General features: G+C 40.8%; 2 protein-coding genes across 2 annotated transcripts; one reads left to right on the plus strand and one right to left on the minus strand.

Moving 5' to 3' along the window:
- Positions 1-676: 676 nt before the first annotated feature.
- LOC135237992 (uncharacterized) lies at positions 677-14500 on the minus strand. Its single transcript, XM_064305596.1, has 5 exons — positions 14082-14500; positions 8821-8909; positions 6519-6609; positions 2179-4390; positions 677-1873 (listed from the first exon to the last, which is right to left on the minus strand). The coding sequence occupies exons 1-5, from the start codon at positions 14161-14163 to the stop codon at positions 1774-1776; spliced, it is 2574 nt and encodes an 857-aa protein (XP_064161666.1). The 5' UTR covers positions 14164-14500; the 3' UTR covers positions 677-1773.
- A 5440-nt stretch (positions 14501-19940) lies between these two features.
- guca1ab.2 (guanylate cyclase activator 1Ab.2) lies at positions 19941-27348 on the plus strand. The gene is made up of 4 exons (XM_064305609.1): positions 19941-20753; positions 23395-23544; positions 26306-26396; positions 26857-27348. Exons 1-4 carry the CDS (start codon positions 20562-20564, stop codon positions 26985-26987), a joined length of 564 nt encoding a protein of 187 aa, XP_064161679.1. The 5' UTR covers positions 19941-20561; the 3' UTR covers positions 26988-27348.
- The last annotated feature ends 99 nt before the right edge of the window (positions 27349-27447 follow it).

Genomic DNA, 27447 nt, shown 5'->3' on the forward strand with positions numbered 1-27447 from the left:
TACTCCAGTTGAGGCGCAACACAAAAGATTTCCAACATTAATTTCAGCATCCTAGCACTGACTCAATCGCGCTGCTCAAATTTGAGGAATGTTGGTCCGGGAAATTAAAAGATTACTTCACCCCAAAACCAATGTGCACTGATGTAGAAATGCGAACTGCTGTCTTTGTTGTACCCTATTCAGAATGGTGCTGAAAAGGAGCGAATGTTGACAGCCCTGTTATTTTCTCATTAATGCACAGGAATGGGGCAGGGTTGGGAGAGGCTGTAAATTCCATGTTTGAATCACCCAAAAGCAGATCCAGGCTACATTATCTAAGTTGAACTGTAACCAAAAGCAACTGCTGTAATTCCGTTTTCACTGCAGCATTAAAAAAAAAAAACTAGAGCCTTGTAAATGAACCGTGTGTGTAACCTAACATGAAGAAGTGTGCCGTATTCATAAATGCGTTGTGTACATTTTCCCCACCCGTGCACCTGGACACAAAAGATGTATAACCATAACAATGCATCCCAGCCAGAAACAAATTCCTGTGCAATTGTTTGGTTTTCAAAATGTTTTCATCCAATGCCTCTCGCCTTGATGGACAAAAGAATGAGAGTCATGTTAAACACATTTAAAATGTAAACAAATGATTTGGGTAATGTGTTCATGAACTACACTATACCTTAGCAAATTGTGATAGAATATTTTATTTTCAAAGTATATACATGATTGTTTACATTGGCTATTACCATCAAAAACAATGTTTTCTTTTAGCAAATGAGTCTTTTTAAAAGGAAAGACTGGTAGTTATACACATGAATACAGCTTACTGCCAGTTTTTAATATGAGGACTATTTAACAAAAAAAAAAAAACAAAAGTGGCCAAACCCGTGCAAACCACTGGTTAAATGTTTGGCCATCTTTCACACTGTGAGTACACTGTGTCCCGGTTCGGAATTACTGTGCTCTTGTGTGTGCTCAAATGCATCCTAAGAGTTACAGTTACATTTCAAATCTAGATTCCCAAGGTCTATTTACGTCACGTTTTAGTCATTTTCAAACACTTCGCCCCCTTCATCGTAAACATTATGAGAACCCCCCCGAGTTTGTGGCGTACAGATTTGTAAAAACGTACCCAGTTACTTCAGTAATTCCAATTTTTTGTCTGGAGATACTGAAGAGTAAATTTAATCAGGACATCCCACTTAAAACTTTGCATTTCAACAATGCAGACATGGTTTAAAAAAAGGTATACATTTCCTTTTATAGCGCAGGCAGAACTTTCGCCCACAGGAACTGTATCTGACTCTTGTTATAACCGTGTGCCAATATTTACTCATCATACCCATTCAAAAAAAAAAACACTATAAAATGCAGAAGCAAAGCTTATCAGGTATATTGCTGAAAGCAAAGCTGACATCCAAAGACTTGGCACTTAACTTGAACGTAGGCACATGCAATTTGTCCAAATCCTCTCCCTTCAAGGTTACGCAATACTTTTAAGCGAAAGTTTTGAGTCCAGTTACTACAGCATAACATTTTGAGGGTAGCAAAATGGCTGTGCACATTCTCAGTCTCTCTTCTACTTCTTTGCAGCAATTCCTTTGTCATAAGTGCTTTCAGCTCTTCCGGTTGGTCATTACAGAACCCCCAAGCTCTGCAGTAGACCGACCCACCCCTCCTTTACTTAAGTCTGTTCTTGTGTTGGGAAGGCCATAGAGAAAGCGACACTTTAAAAAAAAGAAAGCCATTCATACACACAGAAAATGTCCGGAATGTTCTCTGGCCTTAAGGAGCATCTCCTTTGATCACTGGCATGATTGGCTGTTTGGTTCCTGGCCGCACCGTGAATGTCATGCCATAAGGCTGCTTTGACTGCGATCCATTGCTGGGAAAAAAAAAAAAAACAGGAAAGGCAAATAAATTACAGGGCATTTGAAAAATGCTGACATTTTCTGACACCTTAAATGGACAGAAATGCACAAAAGCTGTGCATTTGGTCCTAAAATGTTCATTTGGGCATTGTATCGCATGCATTTATGCAGTTAGGGTTTAAAACATTTTCTTCTTTGAAAATATTCTAATTTCAGAACATTTGCCATATGGCATTTTCATATAGCCGCAGAGCAGGTAAGGTAATGCATTTGAATAATGAACACTGAAATCCCCTCCAGCGAAGGGACTTTGCTGTACCTGGTGGCTGATTTTGTAGCAGCAGACAAGTCCTGAGCCTTTTTGGACACCTTTTGCTCCAGCTCACTCATGTCCAGGCCTGGGTTCTGGCGAGGCAGGGTAGAGGAGCTCTTGAATTTTGGAATGGGGCTGGGCTTTACTGGGACAGTGGGTTCCTCTGACGTACCCCAGTCGTCGTTGTTGGGTTGGACCTCCTCAAACGTGTGCTTCTTGTCCATCTCCAGCATCTTTTTCTGCAGGATACTGAGCAGAGTGGCCTGGCTGGGGGAGAGGGATTGGGCTGGTGGAACAGGGGGCTGTGGCTTCAGTTTGTCTTGGCTCGGCGGCTTGGGCTTGACCTCCGTCTTCTGAACAGGGAGTTGAGGAGGATTTGGAGGTTTTGCTCCCTTGGGCTTTGGAGGTGGGAGAGGAAGCGTGCTCCGGGGGGGCTGGACAGCAGGTGTCGGGGAAGGGCTAGGGACCTTCTGTGAGGGGGCGTTAGGTGTGGGAGGAACCATAATCGGGGGGTGCTGGACAGCAGGTGTTGGGAAAGGGCTAGGGACCTTCTGTGAGGGGGGGTTAGGTGTGGGAGGAACCATAATCGGGGGGTGCTGGACAGCAGGTGTTGGGAAACGGCTAGGGACCTTCTGCGAGGGGGGGTCAGGAGGAGGGAAGCTTGGGGGGAGCTCCAGTTGCTCCAGGCCGCTCTCTTCCTCTGCGTCCGAGTTGGCGAATTCTGGAGGCGGCGGGATGAAGGGAACGGAGACGTCCTCCTTGGCCTCTTCACGCTTCGTCTCCTTCGCGAGGGCGGCATCCGGCGCAGCGGGAGCCGCCTCGGCGTCGTGCTTCTCAAGGAGCTCCGCCACCAGACTGCTGGAGGAGAGGGGCCTGGAGGGGCTCGCGCAGGCCGAGTCGGTCTCCACCCTGGAGAACTGATACAGGTCAGGGCTATCTCGTCCACCCTGAGACAAGGACGAAGTGGGTCTGGGGACGACCGTGAAAGAGTTGGGCGTGGACTGATTCTGGTGGATGCTAACAGAGGTCGGCTGACTGTAGATGTTGCTGTTGGAGCTGTTCTCCCTTGACAAAGCGCCTCTTTGCTTTTCTCGCTCTTTAGCAGCCTGTAGGAGTGCCAGAGGTGAGGTGGCACCTGGCGTGCTACTCTCAGTGGGTCTGAGGTAGTATGGAGTGCGGCTGACATATGGAATGAGCTTACGACTCCTGCCTGGAGAGTTTGCATACGAGGTGGTAGGTGGTGTATTCTCAGGTATAGGGGAAGCGGTTGGGGTAGGTTGTGTGGGTTTTTTGAGCTCTTGAGGAGGTTGTAATGGCAGGGGAGTCACCGTTGCATCTTCCTGGACCTTGACTGCCTGGGCAGGTAGAGTAGATTGCAGGCTCTCCTTGAGGCCCTGTAGATCCTTCTCAAGTTGGAGGCCACCGCTGTTTTTCCTTGCAGGCTTGGTGGGAGGTACCACAATCTTATCTGAGCCAAGATCCTTGTTATCGGAAGGCATTTTTCCATCAAGTTGGGTAGGGATTGGGTCAGTGGAAGTGTCTTGTAGGAGCAGAATGGGCTTTGGTGTTTTTTCAAGGTCTACCCCCCCAGTGGCCAGTATTCCAGCCTTGGGCACAGTGTACAGCTTTGCTGTATGCTGGGGGTTGAATGTAGAAGCCGTAGGACCTGGAGCAGGACGTGCTGGAGCCGGGATATGTGGCAGGTTATCCTGACTATCCTGAAACATGGAGGAAAGCCTTGTCGGCTTGGGTGGGGGAACTTTAAAACCCTTAGGCGGGGGGGTTTCAGGTCTCTCTGCGGAAGCTGGGGGTTTTGGGGGGGCAAATTTGGGACACTCTGGACCATTATTTAGTGCGGTTGAAATAGGTGCGGAGACCTTCGCACTGGATGGATTAGAGGGAGGCTTTGGGGGTGCCATCGGTGGGGGTTTCAGAGAGGTATGGTCTGGTACCCAGCTGGAGTGCGGTGATGGGGTTTTGGATGGGGGTTTAGGTGGAGGCATAGGTGGTGGCTGTAGCGAAGCCGGGTCTTCATACACGGGGGAGGGGGGGGACTCAAAGGAAAAATCTGCTGGGGGCGGAATGAACAACTGTGATGGAGGAGGTGGCGGTGCCATAGAGGGAGGAGGTGGGGGTGGTGCCATAGAGGGAGGTGGTGGAATAAATATATCCCGTTCCGCTAAGTCAGGAACAGACACTCCATTGGAGAGTTTCCCACCTGTAAAGGCAAGAAGTATTGTCCTATGAGGAAGCGCAAAAACACTGAGATACATGGAGCATGGCCAGCAGAAACAAGAACAAGTACTTTTTACTATAAAACCTTTTTGTCTGATTGAGGAACTGACTGAACATGGTTTTTTTTTTTAACCTGTTACAAATATGGGGATGACATTAGCAACATGTTTGACAAAGAATATCTTGTTCAAGAAGAAATTTAGTCTTTAAATGAATACGTTTACATAATACATTACTCTTGTGCTTCCCCTATACAACCCCTGATTGCAGCTTCTTATTACTTAGTGTGGGCCTTTCGAGTGACTCATAAGATTCAGCTGAACATTTTGTTTAGCCTTCATTCTGTGCCATGAATAAAAACCAGAAGAGCTGGTTTGAGATGTTTAATCCCTGACAGTCCTGTATAAAAGAACATCAGAATGCATGTCGTCTCTAGTGAAACACTTGTGCAAGACTTGTCACATGAACGCAGAGAGTAGAACTATTCAAACCCTATCTATCTGTCTGTCACCTGCTAGCTCATGTAATATGAATGCAAATGATGCCTTCATAATATCTTGCCAACAGTTCTTTTTTTCTCTCCATACAGTTAAATGAATGGAAAAATAATATTGTTGAGGTCTAATCTCATTTGCTTTACGAGTGCCCATATAGGCCGGCATAATTTAACTCAAATTTAATACTTTATTGATGTTTTACATACACTTGCTGGTCTTGGGGATGTTTTTAGCCAAGTTTGACACTATTGTTCACATACTTCAGTACAGTGCAGTGTAATGTAATATTTGCCAGAGATGCCACCACTCTAGTCTACAGCTTTTCAACCATGTCAATAACCACTTGAGAATGTTGAGTTTTGAATGTCACAGTGATATGCTTTGACAGAGGCGAGCGAGGATGCCTTGGTTGGATTATTTTTGATTATGGCAAAAAACCATTGGTATAAGCAGGGGTTGTATAATATATTAAGTTTTAACATGTTTCCAAGTACCTACAAAGATTCAGTTGGTACCTAATAGAAACCTTGTCAGATTTGCCTCCTTCTTGGTAAACATCCATGGTGAGAATCAAAGGAAAGGCTATTTAATGTATTCAGACTTTGACCTCCCTGGTGTTTGGACTGTTGTGCCTGGCTGAATGTTGTTCTGCATTTGAATTTCTCACCCACTGCAATCCATCGGTGCCGTCTCCACAGAACCTTCATGAAGGTTCATGGCTACAGAGGAGCTTTCTCTGCCACGAGAGTTTTTGCTGCAGTGTTGACTCGCAACAGATGACAATAAACACGGCTGACTTTTTGCTGTCAGGTGTTTCTGCTGGGGTGCCTTTGGCTCTATTTTCTGTGCTCAATTGATCTTGCCTGGTGTAATTGAGGCTGCCAATATGAACAGAAGGCGAGGTTTGCACTTTTTTCTTTAGAGTATGTCTTTGGTTTCAATGCACCAGACAAGATCAGTAAAGCGTAGAAAAGTATTTGAATCTAAAACAAATACATATTTGACACAAGTCTGGAAGGGAACTTGATTTAATTTTTTTCCCCCTGGGAAGTGTAGTGTCTCATCTTTTCCTCATATTTGCTGCCTATCATTGACAGTGTCATTGACAGTGTGCACTCAACTCTAATGTTTGGCCTTGTTGAAAGATGATGGCAAACGGCACCCTTTTCAACAGGTTGAACCACCTCATCAAGTGCCAAATACCTTTCCAGACCAGTGAAGCACTGTAGTGCTCATGTAATAGTAATAGTTGCTTGGGTCAGTCATGAATAATTAATGTATTATCTTGGTCAAAATCCAAAAACCTGTATATTGTACTGCAAAGGTACACAAATGGCAGCATTTCACTTGAGATACATGTCTTGCATGATCTCAGCCTTTATTTTTTGAGTAAAACGTGTCATGCAGTTTATTACACTGTAACACCATGAACAGTCATAATGGTTTTGGAGAAAAATGTCTTTGGTTTCCACAACTCTAACCAGACACTCAGCCCTGAACCCTGTATCTGCACATGATCAGCTGAGCACTATAGTGTAATTTTGGAACTGAAATTTGAGTATTTTTGGCTCTGGAAAACAGGTTCGTGAAAGCTGATGAGAAACGGGGCATTACCTGTCCCGTTTGTGTTTGGTACACCGAAGGTGGAAAGCACAGGCACTTTTGGGGTCGGGACAGCAAACCCTTGCATGATGTCAGTTGAGGACTGTAGGAAATAAAAAGACAAAAAAAAAAACATTGTATCAACTATGACTATCCTTCAACGTCATAGCATTATGCATGTTTGGCAGATGACAAAGCAGTCCGTCAGGCAAGGTGTGTGGAGAGGGTGTGGATGGGAAAGCTGAGCGGAAGAATATATTTCTTGTTGAGCTGAGTGACAGCTTTGCTAGACAAAATGCCGGCTCACAGAAAACAAACCTGTTCTCTGAACCATTTTCTCTCCAGCAGGCATGTACAAGCTTGCCAACTTGTTTAATGCTGGATGGCACACTCGAGAAACTGTGAAAAATCAGCCAATCAGGATGTGACCCTAATAAATCAGCTTATTTTTATGAGGTCATTCTCCAAAAACATGGTCACACGTTCTCGAGGAGCCCAAAGAAGCCACTCCCCTGAGCCCCGCCTAGCAACCACAGGAACATAAAAATATCAGAATGAACCGGATTAGCTAACTTTGGCTCGAGTGAGCACACGCAGCTCGCACACCCTCCTCGATACACAAATGTGTAGGTTACTCAGGGAACAAAGGATTTGTCCCTTGCTTGTGACCGTGGCCTCGCATGTATATAATGAACAACCAGGGCAAACGTGTCACGTGTTCACGTACTCGGACAAGGAGGGCCAAGTACACCTGATAGGGTTCACCTGCGCTGAAATGTGGAGAATGTTTTTTTTTTGTTTTTTTTCCCCCCGGACCTTTCCGATCCTCCTCGCCTAATTCACTGGGGTTTTTATTGTTTTATGCGGCAGTACTTCCTGTTTCCTCCTCAAGGTCTTGCCTAGGGAACGCTTCAAAAACCCTGTTGTCTGTTCTGCACCAATAGATACAGTATCGTCCGAACTCAAAAACTGCACATTCTGTCCCAGACACATCCGCAGCTACCCACGATAAACCCGCGCTCCGTTTTCCGTTTATGCTAACAACACCGCATAAGACAGAACTGAGGAAAAAAGTAACAGTTTAGCAACAGTTTCTTATGTGTTGTATCTGTATGTCCGTTCCAGTGCTGGAGGCACTCTGTACATCGTGTGCTTTCTGTTCCCCTCCCGATCCATCTTGCCTTTAGGTGTGATAGTGTAATGGCGGAAAAAATGTCATCTTGCCAAAGGCAGCTCCTCCAGGGGCCTCACGCTGACAGCGGCTCTGTCACTCACGAGCAAATGGCGTTAAAGACTCAGACAGGGGTCCTGCGTCACATGACCTCCTGCTCAGCCAATCTCTCCACAGCCCTAGCGTGGCTAAAAATAAACACTGGCCGTGTTTACTCAATACTGTCCCCGGCCGTTGGACCATGTGTTTGGAGAGGGGCGGGGCAGGGTAGGGTAGGGCAGGGCATGGAAAGGCAGGGCAGTGGGCGGGCGGGGAATAAGAAACACGAATTACATTACCCGGTGTGTCAACTGCAAACAGGGACAGGAAGTCCCTACATGAGCAACAGCAGGTCACCCTGTCCTGGTGGCAGAAGCCACTGGTTAACAGTTGAGCGTTTCATAACGAGATGCAACACTGTCCAGCACTGTCTCAGCGTCATTTTGTTATTGAAAGGGGCGAACCTCAGACGGTGACTTTGAGCAGCCCAGCCCTTGTAACAGACAGACTCTAAACCCACATTGACAACCTCTGATCCAAAGTCCAGCCCCAAAAACACTTTACTCCACATTACTGTACCCAGTGACCCAATGTCCCGGTGCACACTGGTCTCATTTATATGAACAGTTCGCTGGTAATGTTTTCTGTAATTCAGTGATTATTGAGAGTGTAATGTAATGTTTAGCCGGTGGTGTTACATTGTCAATCACACTGTTCAGTGAGGATGGGAACGGAAATCCATTTTTTAATTCAATTTTTTTTTTTTTTTTTAAATTCAACACAACTTCTGTTATTACTACTACTACTGCTACTAGTAAAATACTTTGTGATTAGCTCTTAGAATTGTGCTACATAAAACATAGACTATTATTATATCACTACTTCTAATAATTATCCATTTATAACTTGTTTCAGGTTAATCATAGCAGTTTTAAATTCTACCCCCGATGGTAATGAAGTGGTCTGTTACATCACAAATCTGTTAAAAATCACTGTACTTGGTGGTACTGGGCTTAATCTATGAAACACTCAAATGAAATGTTCCCTGGTAAAGAAGACAAATGGTTTTGAATAAACCTCGTGTTACAGTCTGTGGATACTCACTGTGAAGTGTTTGACGGTTGGCCTGGCCCTCACTTTGGCTGTGCCCGATTCAGGAATAGCAGACGAGTCCAGAACCAACTCCACATTGTCTGAAAGGCAAGGGAGAGACTGTCACCCTGCTGTGCTTACGTATGTGTATCTTTGGCTAAGGGAAACGTAATGACTATGGGGCAGAATTAGTGTAGCCGAGAGGGAACGTGAGGTTTACTGTACGCAGGCCTGCACACAGTTCTGTTGGTATCAGTGCACAGAAAATTAGATCAATGTGCCCTCCTCAGTAATCTGCCTTTCAGTTTTGGAGTGCTGCCTGGAATTAAAGCGTCTTTGTGTTGTAAAGCGTCTTTGAGACTGTGGAAAGCGCAATATAAAATACATTTATTATTATTATTATTATTATTATTATTATTATGATTAGTAATAATAATAATAATAATTAAGCTTTGAGAGAACATGAATTTACTTTGTCACATACTTTTTCTTCTAATAGAACCTTTTGAGATATAAAGTGCTCCGTTACAGAAACAGGCAGCCTGGTCATTTCACCCAACAGCCAGGCCTAACTAGGGTAGGCATGCCTTCAGTCTGGCAGTGCTGGCAGCACACAAAGGAACTGTGAAAATCAACTAGTGGACTGCGGAGCAGAAAGCAACGGAGGCTGGCTACGTCTGTTTCAGAGGCAGGGGCTCTACAGTGCTCCCATTTTAGGAACGTTTGCTCCAGAAAATTAATGTGTGCCAACTTGAAAAGAATAATTCAGGAGCACATCTACTAATTGGGATTCATTAGTGTGCCCCCAAATTTTTCAACTTAGGAGCACCAGAGATGATACACACTGTACTCCACTGTATGGCGGCAGTGTAGTATAATGGGTATAAATGGATGCAATGTAAATGCTATGAAAAAAAAGTTGTGTAAGTTTCTGTGGATAAGTGCCTGCGTCTACTAAGTGCCTGTAATGTAATGTTAAAAGGATACTGAAGCAGTGAGACAGGCTCAAGGGTATGACTGGAATTCCAACTTTGGGAGAAAAAATTGATGGAAGGAAAAAAATTGATGGTCCTCTTACTGGTTGTATAGACTTTTTTCTGAATGACTAGTCAGAGCAATTGTTCTTTATCTCCCTCTCAATGTTTAAAAAAAGGTTTTTGCTGTTGCGTATGATAATGATGATAATGATGTGATGCTGCTTTGTAGATTTTTCACCTTGTGTTTGCCACCCGGAGGCCAATTATCTTAATCAGACAGGCCTTGTCTGTAAGAGGGCTGCTTTATTGCATCACTTACAGATGTATTTCACTAACGTGCGACGTGGTCTAAATTCATCTGAGGGCAAGGCAAGAAAGTTGAGAACTAAGGCAGATCCTGTGAATATTAGGCCACTTCAGGTTCTGGCATGGACAATCAACACTAAAAACATTTAAAATCTGCTAGAAAGTTATATTACAGAAAATACTGTAATAGGGAATAAAAATTGGCTTCTTTTTGCTGTATTTGAACAATTAGATTTCACTCACGTTTATGAACTGTATTTAGCTGTCACTTATATTAGCAAAATTTTACATATAACTACAGCTTAACTTTGCCAATTGAACTTATTTGTGATTAAACTGAACAAGGCCTTTATTTCTACAACTATTAGTAATACATGACTACCTATACTATAAGCAGCATTACTCCTACTTTTTCTGGTAGTTCTATTGATATTGATTCCCAGTACTGCTATTCTCACTTCTACTAATAATAAATACCATTACTAGTACAGGCTATTGTCAACTTATGGTTTTTTCTTCTGGTTGAAACTTCAACATCAGTAGAATTTTTTTACTTGTAACCCAAAAATGTCAAAACTTTTCTAGTAATCGTCCTATTACTAAGACCCTGAGAACCAAAATCATAACTTGTCAGGCAAGGAAAGCCCCCCCACCCCCCCCACCCCCCAAAAAAGAGCATGACACAGCTTTGGCCTAAGTACATTTACATTCTTTCACTAAAATGCATTCCCTAAACAGGTTAAAACTTAAAGGAATCCTGACGTCGATCAACACAATAGCAAGTGTATACTATAAAATTATTTCTAAAGCATGAAATTGATTTCAAGTTCTTTTGGACAGAATTACGACTTGTAAAACCAATTTAAAGCAATCTGTAGTGTAGCAGCACAGTACCCCAGTGGCCCGGCCACCTGCAGGAGTCTCAGCATCATGAATCTGAAGCTGCACGTGCATGGATGTCATCGGTCATTTACGATTTTACAAGAAATTTCCCAAAACTCTTCCAACTGAACAATATTATAAGACAGCGATCAACAATATACAACATATCTAATGTTGATATTATTACAGCTTTACTTGTGTTTCACTTAAAAGAAATGAGGTCCAGCAATAAAGGTTATCATGATGTTTTTGGCATAATTGGTAAAATCGGATTAATTTATTAAGTTGATTTGTTTGTGGCAGTGAATGCTCTCATCTGGCTATTTAGAGGCGCACAGTTGGCTCCTGATGTTTGCATATGCTTCAGATCATTGCAGTGTTATGCATTTACCATCATGTGTACATAGCAAATTAAGGTTATGACCCTGGGTTTTGAACGGGATAGGCTGTATACCCTGCCCTGAAATACTACAATAATGAAAATGTATTAGTGTGTGACTGTCTGTATATTATTTGCTTTTTAGGATTGATGCAGATTCCTTGTGTAAAAATAAAACTACGTGACTTGCCGGTCCAGAAACATAAACACTGGCATGTACCTTGGTATGGAAACTAGGCTTGGCTTACGCACCTCAAATTTTGCCTACTGCACTTGCTAAGAACGACTAAAGTCACGTACAGTAATTTCGTAACACTTTACAAAAAGGTCACATGAATTGGCATTAACTAATGTAGTTGTTAACTACTAACTACAGCAAAGTTAATCTGTACAGCTTTGTTAATATATTTGTACATTGTTAATTCATGTTAACAACTACATTAGTTAATGCCAGTTCATATTGCGATCAAAAAAACAGTTCGTGTATTTGTTAATGGTTAACTAATTATAAGTTTATCCTATGTTTTGATAATATAATCATGTAACAAATACATTATGTACTACTGCTTACTACTACTAACTACTAACTCGATTTCATGCTTAATTAATGTATTTGATATGAACATGCCATTAAGGTTGACTCCTCTCTTTTTTGAATGGGGAAAGGGGGTAATGGTTAGAAAGAATATATTTCCATATGTTTGCATATGTTTTAATTTTGATGCAAGAATGCTAGCAGAGCTAAGGTCAGCAGTTTGTTCGCTTAGCATTTACATTTGTTTGCAGACTTCTTTTTTTTAAAAGTGGCGTCACAAACCAATTATTCTTGACTTTGTGGTTGAAACCGATCCCCAGCACTATGCCAGAACAGCATGACTAATAGCCAGAATGGCATGACTATTAATTTTGTTGAACATTATTCCAGATTTTTTCAATCACAGATCTGACAAATCCTTTACACTCTATTCCTTCCATTAAAAAGGGGCTAACTAAAATTTCTACCAGGTGCTATGACACAAGCAAATCTTCAATTTATACTCGATTAAAGTGGGCTGTTAAATAGGTAACCACTCACATAGAAGATCATGGAAAGTTCTCTGAGATTATTTAAACAAAGAACTCTAGAAATGACAAAGCTCCTGAACCAAGGGCAAATGATAAATGTTTATTTGTTATCTTGCACACAGGTTAAATACTGGTGGAAGTAATTTAAACCTTTCATTTGTGTCTTCTGACTAGTACCATATAGAAATGTTATTAGTAAACATCTGATAATGAAAAATTCTGAACCTGTACTACTAGGTTACCGATGCAGTTATTTAGGGGCTCTGCTGATATTGTATAAACCACCATGACAACGAATAGAGTGCTGCCATGACACACTGTTTCTCACGAAGAGTAAAAATAATGTTATCTTACTTTACTGAACATTATCTTCACTGAACATTGTGGTGGATCCTGAGCTGTTAACAACTCTAAAGTACAGAAATAAAGCTACAGTGGAGGTACATTTTTGTTTTTTAGGGAACAAATTTCCGTAATTTGTACCCTGAAAATACAATAATGCTCCATTTGGTTACTAATAAGTACATTTTACAAGCAAAATTAAGTACAAAATTAATTATGTACTGCTGGCTAGGGGTACAGATTTATGTACCTATAGGGAACCAGCCAGTGACAAGATTTTGTACCTTTATAGGGACTTTTTTGGACCTTTTCTTCTGAAAGTGTTGGCACAGAATATACTGACATTCTTAGAAGTCAAGCAGGTTCCCTGTGTTAAACACTTTGGTAAAATCAATGACAAGGCCAAGCTCTCGAGAGAGAGTTCACTTATGGATTGCGTGTTATCAACAAAATGTAAATATGGCAAGGATTGGTTTAAATAAACAAATACAAAGTTTACACAAAAGACTAGTTCAAGTCAGTCATAATTGGAACATCACCAAAGGGCTTATTTGCCACTCCAGTATACACTCCCAGAAAAAAAGAATAATTCTCTGACTTGTCTCCATAGTGGAACCCTTTTTTTTTAGCTCTTTATGGAACCTTCTATGTAAGGTGTGAAGAGTGTGAAAGTTCCCAGATCCATTTTCCTGACAAAGAGCCCCTGAACTAGTAGGGTTCCTCTATGGAGACACAGAGGAGCCTTTTGGAACCTTTTCTTCTGTGAGAGTATACTACAGCAAGAAAAAAGACTCGAGTGTCCGATTTCCCCCCAACGTATTGATCAACGCAGTCACCTGACAGCACCAAATGACAAACTGAAACACGAATAAAATGCTTCGTGGAATTGTACGAGCCATAATGGAAAAAAAACGTTTCCGCGTTTCTAGCCTGTGATGATGTCTTATATTGTACATAAACTATCCATAAAGGTGTAATCATGGTATGGTTGTTTTGACTTCGATTTGACTTCCTAGCGCAAAGGCAGTGTATTTACAACTTGTAACTTCGTTCATTGTCCACATTTATAAAAAAAGAAAAAAAAATTATATTGAATTAGTTTTAAGCATGGAAATTTCTCCAGATCCGCCCCACTGATGGTACAGACGGCACAGAAAGCACCTAGTATTGGGCTAGGCTACGTCATCTGACAGACAACTTAGGTACAGGTGCAAAGTTCGGCACATACATATTTGCGCATTTCTCTAAATAAGTATTTTGTCTCAGGAGTTATACATGAACATTCAAACTGCGTCAATAGTAAAGTTCACTTTAATACTCACCCCTGTCCTTAATTTCAATGTTGGTGTCGAAAAGTGAGTGGTTCTTTCGACCCAAAAAATGACTAAAAGTTCCTTTTTTCATTTTTAAAAGTATATTTAAGTGAATATTATTCCGTAAAAAATCAGACGGTCCACTTCATTTTAAAGGAACATTTTCGAAGCAGGTTGCAGATAAGTAAGTTGTCAGACTCAATTTTTTCGGCAGGTGGATTCACGCACTTCACCGCTTCTGTGCCTTCGCAAACCAGATGGGTAAAATGGCCACCGCCTCATTCTCCTCCCCTTCGTATATCGACAGGTGAGGTAAACAATCCGAGAGGATACCGAACGCCCAGACCTTCCCCTTTCGCTTTTTGGCCCTGCAAGTTTCAGTCCTATGAGCTCCTACTTTCGCACCCTCACACCCTTCATTCGTCACCGATGTATCCATGACAGCAACAGCATTCCAGTCTAATAATTTTATTGTCTAGCAGCGTTCACCTCTTCAAACTGACGGGAGTAGTGCTTTGGGTGTTACGGCTTTGTGGTTACGACATTTCTGCCAATAATGCATTTCTGTCTCAAAGAATGTTGACGTCTTACGCAGTTTCAACCTTGAGTCGACTAGGCCTATTACACCCAGTATTTCCATTACTTCAGCATGACAGTGTTTCTGAGTTTAATTTGAATGACTTTCAAACCAGGGCTGTGCAGAGATCTTTTGAGGGGCACACCAAAGAATGAAAAGTGACAGCAAAAATAATAATACAACATTAAAAAAAAAAAAAATCTAATCACATGGGCACATTGGACACTTGGGGGAAAAAGTGCATACCTGGAGGTCCCCCTCATATACATGGCCTAAATACATGGATATGTTTTTATAATAATAATAATAATAATAATAATAATAATAATAATAATAATTAGTTAAATAATGTCATATAATGTCATCAATTATTGCAATGTCATGACTTTATCTCATTGCCATTTCACAAAAGTATCTCCCCAAAATGAGTCAGGTGGACAAATATGGGCTCATATTATTGTATCTGATTTGACAGGTGTGCACAGTTTAAACTGCGGCTCAGAAATATTGACAGAGATTCAAAGGTAAATTTGGTGCGTTTTAAAGGTATTGGGTTTGGTAGGGGTTGGGGGAGGGGAAGGGGGAGTGGGTGAATTTGAAAGGAAGTTTGTATAACACAGATAGCTCCATAGTGACCTGCTCTTGGTATCCTTGGTGGAACCTGTTCAGTCAGTCTGGAGGAATAGCCTTTGTCATGCTGTGATTTCCCATAAATGGTCCTTTGCCAGTAACTTCAGTCTTTATTTGGTTCAATTATTTGATAACTTTGAACCTCACCTGGAGCTATTATAGACAACATTCCTCATGGGGAAAATATCTGTAATGGTAAATAATTTAATATATAAATATTACAACATATGTCAGAGCGAATACTGATAACAAAAGCATCAGTTATGACTAATGTATTACGGGGAAAGAAGTTGTGATTAGTTCTTCTCACATAATTTCCCAAGATGGATTCTGCCGGTCAGCTGTAGTATTAATGACAGGACTGACAATTGGCGAAAAAATGTATGGCCCTCGTTATGATAAAACCTTATTGATACACTGGAAGTGTTAATGGTAGTTTAATGTGGATTGCACTCTGTATGCTTTTGCACTGATATTTATATCAACTGACCAATATGGATTTTCTTTGGTAAGCTTCAACAAAAAACCATAAAGCCAACATACTCATTCTTTAAAAACAGTGCTCAATCGCATGCATACATACATTAACTCCAAACTTAAGATTTGGAGATAAAATCGACTTTTTATCTTGACACAGTTCTTGTCTTACTATTGAATTTTTACTTGTCATTTTAAAATATGCGCGTTGGCCTTGTGCAAAAAAATCTTTTCATGATCTTATTGAGACTTCTCAGTCAGTACTGCATACCATTTTGGTGTGATTTAAATTGTGATGCTTGCCCCAAACAGTGAATTATATTTTTTAGGTGAACTAATCTTATTTATTGGTATTTCTGAACACAGGTGGGAATTTCTTTTAAAAAATTAGTGTTCTACACACAGCCGTCATTCTTGAAAGCAAAAATAATCTTCACCGTTTTAGATATTTGATGAATAAACCTACGTGGCTCAAATCAAGGGAAAAGCAGCAAGCCAAGCTCCAACTATAAGGCTGAAGTAATGGTTTAGGATTTCCTGTAAGGAGATCTAAAATCCTCTCATGGAGACCCACTCCCATCCTCTACAGTCCAGTCTGACGTTGAGGGATGCTTTGTGCAGGGAATCAGGGATTCCCAAGCCTGTCCCTAGATTACCTCAGCATTTCCTATAGTTTACCATTATTAGAAACTATCCACTGTATCTGGGCTCTACACAGAATTTAGCATAGACTGCTTGGACCCTGTTTTCCATAGCCCAGTATGATTGGCATGGACTGCTTGAACCCTGTTTTCAATGGCCCAGCACCATCCAGCCTCCAGCCTGGCTACGTTAGTGTATGTTTCATCTTAACTCAGGTACACTGCAGTCCACCTTGGCTGGAAGGCGTGCTGACAAAACCCATTTGACTCATTGTGACCAATGTTCAAATGCAAAATACGGTTATTTGTAATCATATTTTAAAATAAATATAATAATATTATACCCTGAAAAAAATGTTTTATTGAATAAAGCTAAAATTTTACTTAAATTAGTTACGCCTATATTGTTTATGGTTTCTCAATTAAAATTCTTTAATTCAAATCGACCTAAAAAGTTTCAATTGAGAAAACCGAAACAATATAGGCGTAACAAATTGAAGCAAACATTCGTGGTTTATGCTATTAATATTTTTCAGTGCATCTCATTAAATTGTAACAAAGCATTTAAACTAGCTAAGAACGCATTTTTGTTGTTGCTGGTTAAAGCAGTACAGGCATTGCAGACAAAGTATTTATTCCGTAGTCTGGTATGTTTTATGATTACACAAGTGTAAAATGTTACATTTGTTGAAGTCGTGTCTGTGTTATTATGCACATTTACACTTACTATGATGCACTTCTGTTGCACAATTTTTCGATATATTTTTAACTGCAGAAAATCTAAACTGAGCTGTTCAGGCATTTATGAGGCCAGCTAGTGTGGAGCATCCTGAATATTTCTGTAACGAGCAATGAAAACAAGGGGTATGTTGCTTGGTTATAAACCACCCTCCATTCCCCCAGCCCCCCACACAAGTAGCTAAGTGATAAGATGCAGGCCTCAATCTGTCATTAGGGCAAAGGTTTAGAAAGTGTCTCCCTCACTGTAGTAGCTTTCAGATAATAGCCTCACTGGAGATCACGCAACAGTGTGAGGGCTATGAAGCATGGTACTGTGGGTCTTCCACTTATCCGTAAGCAGGCTTAATATTGCCTGAACTCATGTGGCGGCTAATCCCCAAGACATTGCTTTTTTTTCTTGGCTCAGTACCATTTACACGCCAAAGAACATACCAGCATCCATTAAAAACCTGAAAAGGCTGAATTACCTCGTAACTTTTGATTTCAGAGTGGTACAGCAGTATAAGCTTAGGAAAAGGCAGACGGTTTGCAGGGCACTGGTTTACCTGTGCAAATATGGAGACACTGCTATAAAAACACACAGTAACCGTTTGCTTTGCCCTGCAGGTACTGTAGACTCAGACCAGTGCTAATATATGGAAATGGCATGGCCCTGCATCTTAAAGCCTTTACGCTGCAAGATTGTAAAAATGTGTGATTAGAATGTTCTTAACTGAACTGAACTTAACTGAACATTCTAATGCTGATGTGACAATCACTACTGGCAACCGAAAGCATTGGGAGTTCTAGAACACAGCCATCGACTTAGAATTTCAAAAAAAAAAAAAAAAAACATTCCAAAACCCTACTCTTCAAATGGTTAAGGAAGTAACAGTGGCTGCCTACTGTTCCTTCCTGTGGTTGGTCTGCTCTGCTCAGACACGGAATTTGGACTGGTCGGTCCAGTTCCACAGTCTTGCAGGTGATCACCACACATTTGCAAGATATTTCTAGAATGTGCTGTCGGATCACAGAATGAAGTCCCAGCCCTCATTGCTCAGGTTCCTGTGGTTTGTCCTGGTAAAACAGGAAGTGACATGGCCTTGATGTGTGACTATGGTGCAGGTAAAATTATAATAACAACAAAGGCAAAAATGTGCTTAAAGGTTAAAAGTAAAGGTGCTGGGTTATAATGCCCAATATATGTAGTTCCCATGATTAAATCTGACCAAGCTCTTACTTTATGTACATTTTAAACTTAATTTGTAGTTGTTCCCCTTACACACATACATTTTATCCTTGCTGTCCATAGATTTAATGATGAGCTTAACACAGAACTCATACTGATGAAAAAACTTAACCGAACTCAAAAGGAATGGAATGTGTGATAGCCTTTTTGAAAACTCAATCCTGAGATTGAGATATTGTTTGATTATTATGATACTTCTAATTTGGGTGTCTTCAGTCAATGTTAAGAATGCTCTTTGGGCAGTGATACTCATAAATGTGAATTTATCTCTGTAGACTCTTGCAAAAATACTTTTTTAAATATATTTTTTTAATATAGTGTATAAATAATGTGTATATTAATATGAACATTAAATCAAATTTGCTTTCCATTTTACAAATTTCTTTTTAAAACTATTCAAAAGGACACTTCAGAACATTTTTGTTCATTGATCACGGTATCAGGATTTAATTTCCTGAGTACATTTTTAATGGAATGAAAAACCAAAGGACTGCTTCAAAAAATGTTTTTGAAGTGATTTGGTTTGAAATGGAACCTTTTGATTTTTTATGCAAAGCATTGTTAGAGTACGCAGAGGTTCCAGGTGTAATGTGGTGCTGTCACTGCCCCCAGGTGTCCCTGCATGAGAAAGGCCAGGTGATGTTTCTGCATGGTTTACACTAGCTCTCACAAACGAGAAACAAAAGTTATTTTGGATTAACAAACAAACAAACAAATAAATAAATAAATAAATAAATAAATAAATAAATAAATAAATAAATAAATAAATAAAATTAAACCTGGCTAGATCCTGTTGTGCACATACAGTATCTGAAACGTTCCAATAAATGATTGTGGTTTTTTGTGACACTGGCCAGTACCTAAAATCTGAAGATTTTGATTCAAAGTCCAGATCAGGCATACTGCACATACTTCACTGATCACTACAAACTGGCTGCTCAGTGTGCACTCTCCTACAGCACACCTTTGGAATATTCTCATTTTGTGCACATCATGTTTTTATGTTTTTTTTTTTGTTTGTTTGTTTGTTTTTGCTGCACAGCAGTTTTTACTAAATTCCTGCTTGTTTTCTTTTGCTATGATCTATATTATTTTGTAGAATATACCATTAAGTATTTGTAGATGCCCGCCCTACTTTACTCATTTATTTTGGCGCTTAAACCTGGGACACACGGCCAGTACCATGGGTGTTTTACTTGCCATCTACCCGACATAGCACGACCACTTGGGTTTTTACCCATTCCGGGGTGTTCTGCATGTATTCAGGCGTGGCCCATTTACACGCCTGAATGTTCTGTGTCGTAAATTAACATTAATGTATCTATGGATGGATTCATAATAAGAATGGAGGAGTTGGCACCTATAAATATGTGTTTTTGGTGAACTCTTGGTCGCACTCCCTTTTACCTTCATTATAGAACTATTAATTATTATTTAAGTGTTTTAAAATCATTGCGGTTCTTCGCGTGCTTACAGTTTATACTCACTCAAGAATACAACGTGCCAACTGCCATTCGGGCCTGCCGTGCGGTGGGCGTCATATCTCGTTAGTGAGTTACCAACGTACGTGCAGGCCACCTGGTCTCTAAAGGATAATTTCTTAAGACCCGAGCTCGGAGTTTACAGGGCGTCCCGGTTTAGTAGTTTATCATCTAAACAACACTAGATACAGAAATTGTTTTCGTAAGAAACGTTAAAGAGTAGGCTAAAGAAAGGTAAATGTATCTACCACCTGAACATTGGAGCACGTGAAACAGTGTACTCAGTGTGTGACGCGTACGGATTTCATGCGCTGGGAATTATATTATAATGGCAATTGCGGGGTCGTTTAAAAATACAGTTGGCTACTGGGATTAATTTTAATTGGTCTAGTATTACAACTGTAGCGTTTATAACGGCCAAAAAGTGTGCTGTTGAACGGATTAGTGCCGTGATCTGTTGTGATGTCCCCAGGCTGCACACAGCTGGTATTGGGCGTGAGCAAACTAGCTAATACATCTTATCCCGCTCATAATACCTGAAGTCTTAGTTTATCCACTGGAAGCGACGACCTGATCCACTACAAGGGCCGAGAAGAAGAAACAAAAATAAGGAGTCTGGATCATTTGGGGTTTTTTGCAGGAAAGTTTCAATTTCAGTGTGTTTTTCATCCAGCACGTCCGTACGAACATCGTCGAGGTGGCTACGGTAAAAACATGGGAAACAACGTTGCCGTGGAGGAGCTCAACGCGTGCGAGAGCCACCAGTGGTATAGGAAGTTCATGACAGAGTGTCCGTCTGGACTTCTCACATTTTACGAATTCAAGCAATTCTTCGGGCTGAAAAATTTATCGGAATCTTCTGACGCGTACGTGTACACCATGTTCAAGACATTCGATATGAACGACGTAAGAATACATTTTTTGTTTGATGATTTTATTGTTGATTAATTATCTCCTCGTTTGATGTGTATAGCTGGGTGTTTACAATTTCGACTATACTTGCAGGTATCGACTGCAGATAGTGTATGGACTATGTTTGGGAAGTAATGATATGGTATTCCATGTCAGTGCTCAGCCTGCCATAACAATTAGGCTATGGCCTAATTTGACACCATTTAGGCTATCGATTATATCCCCCATGTTTACAAATAAGACATTACACTACATTTTGATTTTACAGATAGAAGGAGTTGGTTCGTTTTTCATTTTTAGCTTATATTAATCTGGGGTATCCCTGCACATCTAAAGTATCCCTTTGCGTTGTTCTCAAGAAATGTAAAATAGGCGAGTGTTCCCTATTTAATCTTTTATTTTTTAATTTTTTTTAAAAAAATTTTTTTACTGCTTATTGTGTTTAGGTACTATGCACGTTAAATATAAATAGCTTCACAGTACATTGTTCTGTGTTAATTGTACTCTATAACAGTTAATTTAACACCTACTATTTTACTGGGTAGCCTAAATCATTATGCCTAATGTTTAATGAAAAAAAGAGGTAATAATGAGCATTAATTTATTTCTCCATGATATGGGCCTGAATTAACAAATTACTTGGACACAAATTGCACCGTATAATTGGATAAAGGTTAAGATGTCAAACTAAGAAGACGCGTTGATCCGCCTTGGTCAATAGATTTCTACCCAACGACCTAATTTGTGTTAGGGTAATCCGCAGGGTAAATTCCGTCATAACTACCAGCAGCATATATGGCATATGTTGGTCAGGCATGTCCGGGGTGGGGGTGAGGGGGTGATCGGGGGTGGCGGCAAGGTCCGGGTAGGCCAACCGATGTACCCCATGTGCCCCTTTGATTTGATTACACAAAACAGTTTTCTCACTTTGAGCACCTTCCCCTCAAAAGGTCTCTGCGCAGCCCCGATGTTGGCTATTTCGCTGCGCGTTACTGCAGTAAGCTTATTTGAGATGTAAACCCGCAACTGTCAAGAGTCAAGGCTCTTCCCATTCCCCTTTGGTATATCTGTATATTTTGATTTTGAGTTATTTTTTACTTGATCGTGTTTAAAAATACCCATTGTTTCTGTTTCCTGCTGACCCCACTGTGCTGCGGCGACCCGTTGAGAGACTCTAGCTAATTACGAATGTCAGCAGTGCAGTAATCCTCGTCTAAAATAAACCCATCCTGACACACAGTCTTTCACTTTAGAAGGCCGGGCCGTGGTTTTGGTACCCCCATCCCCCCCATTCGCAAACGAAGCAGCGAGCAGTCTGTTAAGAACCAGAGGACAGGTGTTGGAGTAATTAGCATGTTGCTCATCCACATCTGTTGCGCGTCATCCCCTGTCATTGTGCGTCATTTGCGACGCAGCGCTTCCATCACTGGATGCGGCTGATGCTGTGTAAGTAGTAACAGCCCTTTAGCGTAATGACAGCTCAGCTGTTGAACTGGGGAGTGAAAAAGTGGAGGATGTCTGAATTGACAAAGGATCAATAAAGAGATAGGATGGGCCTACTTAAAAATACAAAAAATACTTAAATAAAATACTAATATAACTACCAGTAGCCTAAACCAACACCTTTCTTTGAATCTTTTAGGAGAGTGTAAGCGTAGATTAAATATAGTATGATGTGGCACAGAATTAGTCATTTTTGTCCTTTTCTGTGATTGCTTTTCTGTGATGGCTCCCTGCCATGGCGGTCTGTGCACTCCGTGATTGGCGGAGTGAGTAACGGCGCACTTTGACGAGCGTCCTATGTTGGAGGAAAGTTGCGGTTCAATTACTAACACTAATAGTAATTATAACACTAATTATCTCAAGTTTTTCAATCCGTGATCAGGCCGTGATTGAACCGCTTCAGCATTAGTGGTTGCATGGAAACAGCATCCCATTTTTTTAATAGGCCGTTTGTAATTTTAAAAATAGCTTGATTTATAAGTGGGAATGAAAAAAGCCACATAGGACTGTTAAGCAAGTGATTTACGGAAAGTTTAAATAAACTTTAAATAAACATCTTTTTCCCCATTTGTTTTGTACTGTCAGCGTTTGTCTTTTTTTTTCTTAGATGTGCACATTGCATTTGAATAGCATAGTTTCCATTGAGATTCTAACAGAATGCTCTGTCAATTTGATCTTTCTGCTGTTTCCAGTACCAAAAGATATTAAAGACTAAATTAACTTGCATGTTAATCAGCTAGGTCACAGACCTAAAACCCTGGTTATGTAGATCTATTACCTGCAGTATACTGATCGCCAGTGCAAACTGAGCCTTTAGCTTCTTAACTAACCTCTTATTTATGGTATATGAGTTAGCTGGCCTCTCTAATGAAGCAGTATGTATTATGTGGATACATTCAGTTATCACATACAAAGTCTTAAAATTTATGGACTGTTTTCCCACACAGAGTCCTACATTATTTTTGATAATTTTTAAGGTTAAATACCTGGGCTATATTTTGGATTAAATTGTCTGTGGAAGCATAATGGTGGGGAGCCGGTCAGGGTCTCCCCGCATAATGTTTGCTGGACAGACGGAGGCAGAGGAGGAAATGTGGTGTCCCCATTGTTCCGCGTGTCTTGATTGGCGCAGGACGGCTTCATTGACTTCATGGAGTACGTGGCCGCCCTGAGCTTGGTGCTGAAAGCGGGGGTGCAGAAGAAGCTACGCTGGTACTTCAAGCTGTACGACGTCGACGGGAACGGCTGCATCGACCGGGAGGAGCTGCTTGTCATCATCAAGGTGAGAACCAGAACAGAGGCCTGCTTTCCTCGCATAGCCGACGACCTGGTACAGAGCAGCTCGCATTTTTACAGAAGTATTTATGTGTCGCAACATTTTTCCATAAGCAATTCAGGTAAAGTGCCTTGGTCCATGATGCAGTGACAGGGATTTTAACGTTACAAGCGCGGTTCCTTAACCACCAGCCCAGTGTGTTTCACCGTTTTCAAAATGCTGAGTGCATGTCAACAAAGGACCTACCGTGGTGGTACCAAAGAGGATTTTACTTGTCAGGTAGAATCAGAATCAGAATCAGAATCAGAATCGGGTTTATTGCCAAGTAGGTTTACACATACAAGGAATTTGTTTTGGTCAGTGTGCGTAACGTGCAAAAAATAAGATAAATGAGAAGAATGTGCATAAAAAACATAACAGACATAAACATCATTACTAAAATAGTGCAACAATAACAATAGTGCAAGGGGATAAAGTGGATTGCAAGGGGATAAAGTGGATTGCACCAACACACCGAGGCAGCCATCCGCGGCGCCATCTTGATCTATGTTTAGAATCAGCTTAGAGATGCTGAAGTAAACCATGGCATGCTGTGCTTCCCATGCACACAATGCTCTGCTCCATCATTTGTGTTTCGTGTCAAAGGTGAAAAAACCTTAAGTGTTCATTGCAGACCTGGGTCAAATACGTATTTATTTTGGATATCAAATACTTTTCTGTGCTCTATTGATCTTGCCTGGTGTAATTGAGTCTGCCAATACGACCAGAAGGCGGGGTACACACTTTTTGAGAGTATTTCATTGGTTCCAATACACCAGACAAGATCAGTAAAGCGTAGAAAAGTATTTTAATCCAAAACAAATACGCATTTGACCCAGGTCTGGTTCATTGCAGTCCAGTGTTCGCTGTTAGAGAAACCAGTATGATCAGAAATATGATCCCCCTGAAATGAAAGCATTATTTTTAGTTTCAGCCAAAGCGACAGCCGATGTGTGGTCATATTTCATGGTAGTATTTGGTAGTGTCGGGCCAAAGTTTGCTTGAAACAAACAACCCCAAAGGACAGGAGGTCAAATATGCCTTCTTCATAGGCTGTTCAGAAATGACATAGTAATTTTTTAAGTACTTGTTTTGTAATAAAAACCATTCTACAACGTACTTAACCTGCTGATATCTGTATCCAGTCCATGTCCATATTTTACTTGAATTTTTTAATATGCAGAAACTTGATTTCCAATTTCCATTTCCAATCTTAGGCACTAGGTGGTGCTGAAACCTCTTTTATTCAAGTGTGTTCACATACAGTATGCAGTAGGATTCTTTGACTACTTCTTGGGGGCCACATTCTTGTCAAAAATGGAGTATTCGGGCCATTCAGTTTTCATATACTATTTATACATCAAGCCATTAATAAGATATGATCTACATGCATGGACACAAAGTCTCCTTAATATATGCAAAATTATTACTTATAATTCTATAGGAGAAGTATTCTGCCACTGTACATATGCTGCTGTGGACATAATCAGTTTGATGTAATTTTTTTTGTCTTTTTGCTAAAAGTTAAAAGTATACTTTGTATACGTTAATAGCAGTAAGTTTTTAGTAAGGAATATATTTCGTATATATATATATATATTGCCTATAGAAGCATATGCATTTCAGGTATTTTAGCTGGTATAGGACACAGAGTATCAAGGCACCAGTAGATGCATCAGGGGATTTATTTAGTGTCAAGATCCCATGTTTTCAGATAACTTTGTAGGTTTCAGATTAGACATGCTGCATAAAAGGCAAAGTCAAAAGCACCAAGTGTCATAGTTCTTGTTTTAAAGCAATGTGCTGAGTTATGGGTAGTTATGGGTCAATATGAAGGTTGTTCAATAGACGGATTACTTAGTAGATATGTACTTATGATATGAAAACACATAAAATATGTAAAAACCATGTACCTTGCCAATCATTTAACCTAATTAATGGTTGTACTTCTTTAGTACTTTGATGATTTACCTTTTGGGATACCTAAATTGCTGTTGGAAGTGGCACCTTCCCTTTGGACAAAATATAACTCAATACCTGAGTGAAATGACAGTCCTACAACATTTTGTTGTAGGCGTCTCTATCTTTCATGAGATAGCAGACCTGGGTCAAATACATATTTGTTTTGGATTCAAGTACTTTTCTGTGCTCTATTGATCTTGCATGGTGTAACTGAGCCTGCCAATATACGACCGGAAGGCGGGGTTTGCTGAGAGTATTCCATTGGTTTGTATACACCAAACAAGATCAGTAAAGCGTATTTGAATCCAAAACAAATACGTATTTGACCCAGGTGTGCGAGATAATTAACAGAGGTTCTGACTCACTGCGGCACATCTTTAGAGTAGGGGTTTCCCAGGTGTACTCTACCTGACTCACTTACCCCGGTAACCTCATCCTCCCCCACTTCACGTGTGGTGCGTGTTGTGAAGAACCACCCAAGAGGGTGCTGAACATTGGTGGCTGAGTTGAGTTTCCTCCCTGTGCCTTGCTTTGAGATCATGAAATGAAAAGTTCTTTACAGTTTCTATATGAATTGTTAACTATTCATTCTTGGATATGTAGATAAATGGAACTAGAGAAGAAATCTGACTGCTGCTTTAGCAGCCCCTGCTCATGAAGACTAGCAACAAAATAGAATAGTGTTTTCAGTGTTGTGTGAAATGTTCCTAGTTGTGAATGCAGGTCACACATGAAGTTTTTTTGTTTATGTCTCCGCCTGCCACAGTCCATCCGTGCCATCAATGGAACCAATCTGGAAATGACTGATGAAGAATTCACCAACATGGTGTTTGACAAAATTGACATCAATGGTGATGGTAAGGTTCTGCATTACAGTATACTCGGAAATCCTCACAGAGAACTCTGCTTCCCACACATCTTGTATGAAAATGTAGTGTAACTATCTAAAGTGGTGAACCTGTCCAGGTTCATCTGTGGCCCTGGCTAGATGTCAGGAACACCATACATCACTTTATCAAAAATGGGGGAAAGCAGAGAGGGTTACAGAAAAGAGACAATATCTCAGAAAGTATCATGGCAGATAAAAAAAAAACTCTTAGCTGTGTGGGGGATGCATATGGGTTATGATTAGGTCACCCTACAGACGGACAGCGCCACGCAGTCTCTCTGAACTAAGCTTCAGATTTCTTTATCAGATGATGATTTCACGGGTCTACTCCAGTTACAAATATGTCAATATCTGTGTGTGTGTGTCTGTGTATGTGTGTGTGTACGTATGCGTGTGTGTGTGCGCGTGTGTGTGTGTGTGTGTTGTAGGTGAGCTGTCGCTAGAGGAGTTCATGGAAGGTGTTCAGAAAGACGAGATGCTATTGGAAATGCTGACCAAGAGCCTGGACGTGTCCCATATCGTGAAAAAGATCCAAGGGGAGATGACTGTGAATTCCTGATACCACCACCAGCTTCACCTGTGTGCCTCACATAAGGGAGAGGGATGGAGGGAACAGTTCCTCTGGCCCGTCCCGGGACCCAAACTGAGTCGGCCCTAGATGATGTCATCACCTTGTGCCGAGACGGAGGAGCTATACGGGACTCAGCGGCTGCACTAGGACAAAAAAAAATGGCCACCAGTCTACCTCCTTTGGGGCCTCCCCAGCAGGGCTGCTTGCAGATCCATTTGTCAGTTAGGCAGGGGTTTGCAATCTGTGCTTGATCTGCACTGTTAACCTGATAGGAACATGCTGTGGCCAGATCCTTGCAGATGGATTTAGTTGGTTCATTACCTCAGGTGAAAATGTGCTTGTTTTATTCCAAATGTACACAGCATGATTTCTAGCCATGTATAAAGTGTAAAGTTTGAACAATGATGGATACCTAAATGAGTTTAAAAATATCAAACTATTGAGTCCT

The sequence above is a fragment of the Anguilla rostrata genome, chromosome 13 (genome assembly GCF_018555375.3).
Source record: "Anguilla rostrata isolate EN2019 chromosome 13, ASM1855537v3, whole genome shotgun sequence".
Classification (NCBI taxonomy): Eukaryota; Metazoa; Chordata; class Actinopteri; order Anguilliformes; family Anguillidae; genus Anguilla; species Anguilla rostrata.

What these genes read in the sequence shown, in the direction of transcription:
- LOC135237992 (XM_064305596.1), bottom strand. Translation starts at nt 14,163, where the DNA reads ATGAAAAAAGGAACTTTTAGTCATTTTTTGGGTCGAAAGAACCACTCA. An exon ending in CAACCGTCAAACACTTCACA is followed by an intron (nt 6,610 to 8,820) that starts GTGAGTATCCAC and finishes TATTTCCTACAG; the next exon opens with TCCTCAACTGACATCATGCA. An exon ending in ACCAAACACAAACGGGACAG is followed by an intron (nt 4,391 to 6,518) that starts GTAATGCCCCGT and finishes TTGCCTTTACAG; the next exon opens with GTGGGAAACTCTCCAATGGA.
- guca1ab.2 (XM_064305609.1), top strand. Translation starts at nt 20,562, where the DNA reads ATGGGAAACAACGTTGCCGTGGAGGAGCTCAACGCGTGCGAGAGCCAC. An exon ending in AGACATTCGATATGAACGAC is followed by an intron (nt 20,754 to 23,394) that starts GTAAGAATACAT and finishes TGATTGGCGCAG; the next exon opens with GACGGCTTCATTGACTTCAT. An exon ending in AATTGACATCAATGGTGATG is followed by an intron (nt 26,397 to 26,856) that starts GTAAGGTTCTGC and finishes TGTGTGTTGTAG; the next exon opens with GTGAGCTGTCGCTAGAGGAG.